Source organism: Populus trichocarpa, chromosome 5, assembly GCF_000002775.5.
Source record: "Populus trichocarpa isolate Nisqually-1 chromosome 5, P.trichocarpa_v4.1, whole genome shotgun sequence".
Classification (NCBI taxonomy): domain Eukaryota; kingdom Viridiplantae; phylum Streptophyta; class Magnoliopsida; order Malpighiales; family Salicaceae; genus Populus; species Populus trichocarpa.
The window spans coordinates 20,217,385-20,226,665 of record NC_037289.2 but is presented as its reverse complement, the minus strand read 5'-3'; the positions used below and the strand labels follow the sequence as shown (position 1 = coordinate 20,226,665).

At 35.0% G+C, this 9,281-nt stretch overlaps 1 protein-coding gene across 1 annotated transcript; it reads right to left on the bottom strand.

Moving 5' to 3' along the window:
- Positions 1-6,341: 6,341 nt before the first annotated feature.
- On the bottom strand, positions 6,342-8,699 carry LOC7469237 (ethylene-responsive transcription factor ABR1). Its single transcript, XM_024600516.2, has 2 exons — positions 7,920-8,699; positions 6,342-7,373 (listed from the first exon to the last, which is right to left on the bottom strand). Exons 1-2 carry the CDS (start codon positions 8,452-8,454, stop codon positions 6,550-6,552), a joined length of 1,359 nt encoding a protein of 452 aa, XP_024456284.2. The 5' UTR covers positions 8,455-8,699; the 3' UTR covers positions 6,342-6,549.
- Positions 8,700-9,281: the final 582 nt, after the last annotated feature.

Below are 9,281 nucleotides of genomic sequence, written 5' to 3'. Positions count from 1 at the left end.
GCTCAACTCGGCTCGGCTCAGCTCGGCTTGAGTCTGGTGACGTGGCTACTGACTAGACGCTGACTGGTCTATGACGTGGCTGCTGACATGGCATGCCTATTCTGCATGATGACTTCACCATTACATCAGGCTGATGTCATCATGGGTCATGCTACTGTACATGATGATGTCACAATTACATCATGCTAATGTCATCCCTCACATGTCTAGTGTTCATGATGACGTCACTTTTACATCATGCTGACGTCATCCTTATCCGAGTCAGCCAAATGGGTCGGGTCAACTGGTATTCGGGTCGGGTCAACTCATCCGGGTGAAGAAGACGCGTGGGGCGCGTCTGCGCGCGTGGGCAGACGCTTTGCCGGAGAGTGATGGAGAGTGCGGCCATGTCCGAAGTCCGATTTTGACGCCGTTTTCACCGGTGGCTTCGTCTCGTCCTCCTCTACAAAGTGGTATGATCAAAACACAATTTTGACAACTTTCATTTTTGAGCAAAAATCAAACACCCCTTTAAACCATGTGCTCTGATACCAATTGTTGGGGAATTCCGGCTCCCCATGCGCGGACCGGGGGTGTACTGATATTTGCTCATAGGAGGGATAAAGCACACTGACACAATATTTTACGTGGTTCGGCAAAACCGCCTACATCCACGGGAGAAGTCAATATTATTAGAGATGGATAGAGAAAGGGTTACAACACACATGGAGGAGGAGGCTCACTTCACTCAAACTCAACTCCCAGATCTCTTGCTGCACTTGCAGCTGCTGCAATGGCAGCAAGGCTGCTGCCATTGCAGCTCTCCACTTTCTCTCTATACTCTTCACATTCTCACACCTCTCTTACTCTCAACTTTGCTCTCTAAAATCATGCCTCTTTTATAGGCATCCATGGTGCTGCTCCACTTGTTCTGCTGTCAAACATGGCTGCAAGGTTAGGCATGGTAGGTTGCCTAACCATTGAAAATGGTGGCTGCCAATAGTCAATGGTTGGTGCCAACCATTTGATGCACATGCAATGGCAACAACCCAACAATTCTCTCATGTTACGCAACACAGTAGCTCCACCTTCTGCCTGCAAGCTCTCGAATCTGATCCTCAAACAGCAGCCGCATCTAATTAATGTCCTGACCATCGCTAAAATTGCCAGCAGTTAGCAATTAAAAACTCGACGTACATGCATGCCCGCTTCGATAATGTGTTCAAGAGCAAAACTACCAACCCAGCAATTCAGCCTGCGAAGCAATAGCGGTAAGTTTCAGAAGTGCTTACGGTGAGCTTGAAGATGATCCCGTGACGGCCAATTTATGATACCTCCATAGGCGGTGATTACATTCTCAACTGCGAAAAAGCCTTGTCTGATGATACCAGTGTTCAGATCGAATCCGTTCCTGCTAGAATTCAAGTTACACGGGAACTACATCCTATTGGAACAGTTGTTGCAGGCATTCTTTGTTGGGCTTCTCGATCTAATTACTAATGTTGCTTTCCATCTATTTGCCTATAGCATGCACGTAATTTCCTCGTATGAGGTATTTTTTTAAGAACAAATATATATTAACTAGTTTTTAATTACTGGATATAATTAATCTATTTTGAGAACGATAATTAACGATGTTACGTAGAAGCAGTACGTCCTGAATGGTAAACCAAGGTTTTCATTGAACTAATTAATAGTCTTCCACTACCAGAAAGAAAATTTACAAATACAAACAGTTCAGCATTCCAACTGATACATTCTGCCTTCTGTTTGTTTCCTGTGGAGGTATTAATTACCATATGATCTACTGATAGCAAACTGACAGCACGTAATCTCCATCAATTCTAACTTCTCCAGCGCAACGTAACCTAGCAGATCATTATGACGGGGGGTGTAACAAACATAACAGAACATGAGAGGATCCCAGTCCCCATGTTTGGCATGCCAGAGGTGTTTTTCAATGAAAATTATACAGATAACATCTTTGTCTTGGTATGAGCTGTTTGACAGCTCGAGCTGTCGTGTATCCTGTTGCACTAGCAGCTCTAAAATTAGACGTGTTTTGTTCTATAAAGTAGACTGCAATCACACACCATCTTGTTTTTGTGACAATGGGTTCTAGCAATCGCACTTTGATTTTCGCTACCATTTTCTTGTACCTGCTCCTGCATTTCCCTTCTCAAACCGAGGCTAGAGGTCTCAAGTCTCCAGCCAAATGTCCGAAATTACTGAGTCAGGTTTGCAAGACAAGCCAGAACTATGCATTCTGCGTGAGAGTTCTCATGTCCAATCCTCTGACATTGTTGGCTCCTAATACAAAGGGCATTGTTGTGAATGCCCTGGACATAGTAAGAAAAGAATCCATGAAGACAAGCAAGTTCTTTGATGGATTGGTCAATGGCAAAGGCACGGTGCCTGCTTTTAAGCCAGCCCTCAAGGAATGTGCATCTGATTTTAAGAAGGCTTCAGGGCTTATGAACCTCAAGGTGCTAGAAGGTGATTTTGCAACCATGGATGTGAATTATGCTCTTGATGATGCTCGAAGCTGTGAGACTAAATTGTCGATGGATGAGGTTAACATTAAATCAATTCCTGCTGCAATTAAGAACTGGAAGAATTTCTATGCTGTTGCTAACGCGGCCGCACTAACCCTGGAAAATCTTCAAAATTAATTCCTCATTTCAAGACTTTGAGGACAATATTTAATGTCTTTTGCACGCACCTAGTTTGCTCGCTCTGGGCTTTGATCTCATTTGAGAAAAACTACGCATTCTTATATACCATGAATCTCTCTATACACGAGAAGAACAAAAGATGTATGAGCTTTCATATACACTAAGAAAACTTTCAGAAGCTGCTTCTTTTCCAATGCTAATCTAGAGATTTTCTCAACCAATGTTTAAGAAATTAGCTGGTTGATTAAACACTAATTACATATATACTAACCGACAGATAAAAAAAAATTATTATTTATGATGGTAATGCACTTGTAATTGCTTCGAGCGATTATAGTATGTGCCAGTGTCATAGCCTCATAGTGGCTGGGCTTGAATGCCTAATGTTAGGGCTTGAATCTGGCGACCCTGCTGCAATGGAAGTGATGGATGTTTCATTTTCATTTTTATTTTTTTAATCATCCTGCTAGGTTTTATAAAGCATGAACTCTATTAAGATTTTTAATTGATTATAATATTTTAAATATTTCTGAGAGACTATGATACTTTTTAATTACTAAATAATTATTATACGCTCATTTAATATGTGCATGCTTTCTGTATTTTCAACATCAAATATTCATGGTGTTACTTCTCAATAAAAACATGCAAAAATATATCATTTTACCCAAAAAAAAAAAAGTTTTTTTTGCTACTGTGTTAATTCACATTTTATTTTAGTTTTGTGTGTTTATTGCACCATTTATCCAGATATTCACGGTGCCAAGCTGTACACGTCTACTCCTCTCCTTCACGCATCACTGTGGAAGTTGAATTGATTGCGATCTTATGATTATTAACGTGTCACTTCCAACACTTGTCGTGTTACACGTAAAGTTCGGACCTGATCCTTGATCTCCTGTCACGTGTGTAGGTACGTGCTTCATGATCTCATCCATTTAGAATAAAGGGACATTCTAGAGAGAAGAAAGCGACTGCCTAAAATAAAATTGTTTTGAGACGTAAGCTTCAATGACAAGTAATGAACTGTTCCGTTTATAAATCAAATTGGTAAAATATAATGTAACTTTTTTTTAATAAATTAGATGTTTTATTTAAATACTAGCTATTTGATCAGCATGATAGATTTTTTTGAAAAACAAAATGAATATACAAGCTTTTTTAATATTTTTTTACAAAAGAATCATTATCATAAATTGAAAACAATGTATATATTCAATTAAATAAATTGATAATTATATGTTATAATAAATGCAAAAAAAATATTATTGCTTTTATTTGACTCATCTTGCTGGAAGTTGAATAATTTTTTTCTAATTCAAATGAATAAATATGCAGTATTGTTAACATGCTCTTTGACATCAAATAAAAAAATATAATTGTTAATCGAAAAGCCGATAGTTACATATAATAAAATAAAATAAAGATCACTTGCATTAATAAATACATGTAAGATCTCAAGTTAATTTTTAACGTAGTTGAAAAATGAGATAATATTGCAATTACTATAGTGAAACACCATTTTATTTTAGTTTTTGTATAATAATTTTTCAAAACAAAAATGTAAAGAAAAAATAAAAAAATAAAAAAAATAAATTACAAAAAAATAAAGATAAAAATAAAAAGAATGATGAAAATAGATAAGGTGTAGAGTGATAAATATTTTAAGTATAAAAATAAAAAATAATATTTTTTTCTCCAAAAAAAAATGTAAAGAAAAGATGGAAAAAAAAATACAAAAAGAATGAAGATAAGAATAAAAATAATAGTTATAAATAAATCAAATATAAAAAGATAAATATTTCAAGTGTAAAGATAAAAAAAAATCTAAAAAAAAGTATTTTTTATTAAAAAACAAAAAATTACAGATTTATCACTATTACTTGTTGTAGTGAAAACTCTTAAAAAATTTAAAATTTATCATTTTTGTATAATAATATTTTTTTTGTTTGTATAGGAAACTCATTACTATCCGTTAAGTTGCATTTTACTCACTGCAATGATAAAGGATAGAAATTCATGTTTTGTAAATAGGACAACGACACAAGTTTCTTACTGCCTTTTCAAGTCAGAGAAGAGAATTCGTATTGGTAAAATTGTGATTGCGGCAACCAATAGTATTTTTAAATTATTAATTCATACATCAATTAAAATAATATTTTTAAAAATTACATCTTATTTTTTAAAATATAAAAGGTTTAAAAAACATAAATAGCTTTTCTAACCGTTCAAATAACTTTTCGTAGAAAGTAGGTGAGAGCCTGTTTTTTTATTGATAAAACGTTTATTTTTTAAAATGATTTTTGTATAAATATATTCAAATAATATTTATTTATTTTTAAAATTTTATTTTTAATATTAACACATTAAGATGATCTGAAAATATTAAAAAAATTAATTTGAAATGAATAAAAAATATTAATTTTTTAGAAATACAAAAATATACAAACTCTTAATGACTGTTGTTTAAATCAATGCAGTAGTAAATAAACAAATGTATTTTGTCAGAGCTACTAAATTTGGTGATCTGACAGGGTGTTACGAAAATTGCCATACTTGCAAACCTGGCGACATATAACAATATAGTTGAACGCAACAGTTGCTTGTTTTATGGTACAAAAAACACTATTATATAAAAAACTATAAAGGGTTCCTTGTTTTATGGTAAGTTGTTCTAACACTATTTTATATATATATATATATATATATATATATATATATATATATATATATATAAAAGAAGAGAAAAAAACAATGTTTTAAGGTATGGTTAAAGGTTGTATATTTTATGGCTTTGTTGCTATAAAGATCCTCGCGCCAGCTGTGGGGGCAGTATGAACATAAGACGTTGTAGGTGAGCATTGTTATAAAATATTGAAGGAACAACAAAAAAGACACTTGAACTTAATTTGAATAGACGAATCATACAAATATTTAGCACGTTTTTTTGTCTTTCGAAAAGGCATGGTTTCCGGCATGCCAATAACAACAGGACACATGTTCCTCAAATGTGGTTGGAAAAGCACTTTCAATGATAAATTGTTAGATATGTAAAAGAGAGTATTGTTTAAAAACCTATATCCTTCTATTTTCCACGAGTCTTGCTCCGACACTACAATTTAGGTTTCTTTTCCCGTTTTCGTTTATTTTAATTACAAATAATAATAAAAATACTCTGTTGGGTATAGAAAAAAGTAGTCTATTTCTCATATGTTTTAAACAAAAAATAAAATAAAATAAAATAGAACCTGAAACATAAATGATACAGAACAAGCCTCTAATATCTTCATCAAAGTCTCCAAATCAAACTTGAAGAAGAAGTACAAGAACAAGAACGACTGATCTGTCAATGGCCCAAAGCAAATTGGACTTTGGTGGATTAAAAATTAAAGAAAGAAAGCACCGAGCATGTTTTTATTAATCTTTTACCCCATCACGACCAAATGGAATCATCATCACTAACATAAGCACACGCGTGCATACAGAAAAAGAAAGCAGAGAAAAATTATCTGTATATGCAGAGAAAAACTCGATAAATCTGAATCAATTCACCAACTCGTAAATTATCTCGCACTGGGTCAACTCTTGAAGCTATATATGCAAGGGAACAAGGAAAGTTGAATTCTTAATGATTCCCACTATTGTTCTTCCCTTTTATAAAGCCAAGAGAGCAAGAAGGAGAAAGGGTAAATAAAATCTAATCACCGTCGTTATCTTTCTGTGACCGAGTTAGATATATTGACTTGAACAATCAAAAGAAACAAATTAAGATGCAAATACAAAATGGTACAATAATATATATAACTAATCAATAACAAAATAAGATATTTCTAAATTTCCAAAAAAAAAAAGGAGGGGGGAACAAAAGCAACAAAATAAATTGCGGTATCAGTTTTTAACCAGTGGAGGAAGGACGGCGACTACAATCTGTCCATGGGGGCACCGGAAAATCGGAACCAGCAGCTGGATTCTGATTTTCTGGTGGCCGAAAATAACCTAACTGTTGACCAGCAAAAAGCAGAGGAAATGAAGAAGCAGATGGAGATAGTGTTGATGATATCGAACCAGATGGTATTGCTGCAAATGAAGAACCTGAAGTAGATGAAGGTAATGAAGACAAAGTTGATGATTGTAGAGAGGCCAGCTGGGGATTATAAAACATCTGCTCTAACAAATTTGAAGGTGGTGGTTGTTGTTGTCCATGAAAGTCCCCAGAACTCTGCAACAACTGGGAGTACTCCCAGTAGTCTCTTATAATATCAGGTTGAGACTGAAACAATGCAGGTGCTGGCACCTGCGGCCGCTGTGCTTGTTGCCTTGGAGATGAGATTGACTGTAACTGGTGATGAGAAGGTAATTGTGAACGAGAAATGGGAACTTGAGAAGCAGTAACATTTTGCATTTGAGCTGGCAGTAGCCTAGCATTTTCAGGGAAGTTAAGTTTAGCTCTACTTCCTCTGAATCTTAAAGCAGCCTCATCATAGGCTCTAGCTGCAGCTTCTGCAGTTTCAAATGTGCCTAGCCAGACTCTTGCTGCTTTGTGTGGATCACGTATCTCTGCTGCCCATTTGCCCCATGGCCTTTGCCTAACTCCTCTGTATCTTCTTTTTCGCTCTCCTGTTTCTCCCAAAGATGCTGTTTCACTTGATGGTGTTGCTGTGGTGGAGGGTGTTGCTGTGGTGGAGAATACTAGAGTTGAAGCAGACACTTCTTCAGTTGCTGCAAATGATAAAAGTAGAGAAAGCTTATCGACTAAGAAAGCAATATTTTTATGGAGTTTGTGTGTAATATTATTGCTTTAAAGCTAAGTGATTGAGATGCCAAATTCTCTACCAAGACTATGACGCATTGTTTTTGTTATTCGATGAGTTGATCTTTTCTAGATGACAGCAAATTATGTTTTTTCTAAAGCTGACAAAATCAAGGACTTTGAGGGAAGTTGACAACAAAACCTTCAAATACATGCAATAATAGGTATATTAGATAATATTTAGATATTTATTATTAAAAAAAAGATATTATTTAGATATTTAGTAATTTCTACAAGAACAGTTGTAACAAAAAGGACTTCACAATATAAATTGTTATAAAAATCTAATCAATCAACACTATACAGAATTAAAAAAACATTGAATATGAATTATTGACTAAATAATTTTGGTGGACAAGTAAACATAATTCAAATAAAATAATGGAGTTTTGAACATAATCGAGAGAAGAATGGCATGGGATAAAAATTGATTCAGGATTGATGATTAAACTTACCAGTTGCACCAGATGACGACGAATCGCCCAGTGAACTTCTAAAATCATCAAACCCTCTATGAACCCTTGGCAAAGACTCCTTCAATTGAGCTGCTGCACCGGCTTCCTTTTCTCTCCCTCTCTTCTGGCCAATCCAGGAACCAGAACCAGAAGTAGAAGAATATGCAGACAAAGATGGAGAAGCGGGAGAAGTGTTAGAACCAGGTGCTGCCTGAACAAAAGTCGACGTTATTGTTGCCCCTCCTAGACCTGAGGCCCCATATGATCCCCAATCGCTAGTACTTCCTCTGTGGCCTGAGACCACATGTGTAAGTGCTGATACCATTGCAGACATCTCTGCTGAACTGCTATACCCCATGAACATATGTGGTGATTGAGTTACCTCCACATGCCGCTGTATTGGTTGATTCAATTCAGAAAATATTTGTTGTGCTGTGTACGATCTCTCTTCTTGGTTATCATCGCTATCTGTGTAAGGGTACCTGCTGTACTCCCCTGAGTTGCCTCTTGGGTTCGCCACCTTCAATACGCACATGTAACTTGAATGAAAAAGCAGGGTAAAAATAACAAGCCAAGTTTTTTCTTTTCTTTTCTTTTTTGGGGTTTTTTTGTCAAATTGTAGGAGAACCTTTTCTGAAGTTATAGTGAAGGGAGGGGGTTATATATGGAGAGAATTCAAATTTGACCCGCCGCCATTGAAACAGTGCTAAAATCTTTCTGCATCATTCTCAGAACTAGAGCACAACTTTATGATAAATATGAAGATTTTTTTTTTGTGAGGGGTTTTAGTAAAAACGTTTTGTGAATTTTGTAACCTTTTGTTTTCTTTTAAAGAGGCGTGGTACCAAAAATAAAATACAGAATCGAATAATATACGTTCACACTGTAGATTTGACTGATAAATTGAAGGTTCCATGGAGCCAAGGACAAGGCCTTACAAGCTTAGAACAACATGACGGTGATGTCTAGATTAGATAAGAGAGACAGAGCGTGTCCAAATTGACTTCCGATAACCGACTTAATGCTTAAACAATTGGGCTTTGATATTAATCTAGGAATACCTCATGGCTAGTTTTGGACCTTCGTGATGCGGTGACTATTTTTTTTCGTGATTCAAGTAATAGATTTAACTAATTTAAAGAAGTTAATTTTATTTTAAATAGATGATAAATAGATAACAATAACAAATGATATAAATTAAAAAAAAAACTCATGATAACCTAAAAAAACATTTTTTAAAAAGATGATAAAGGATAAAGCTTAATTTTCATCCCATTAAATATAAAAGGATAAAATTAGATAAACAAAACTGTAAAAAAATCAGGTTTAGTCAACCCAAGTTAACATGACAAACCTATAATC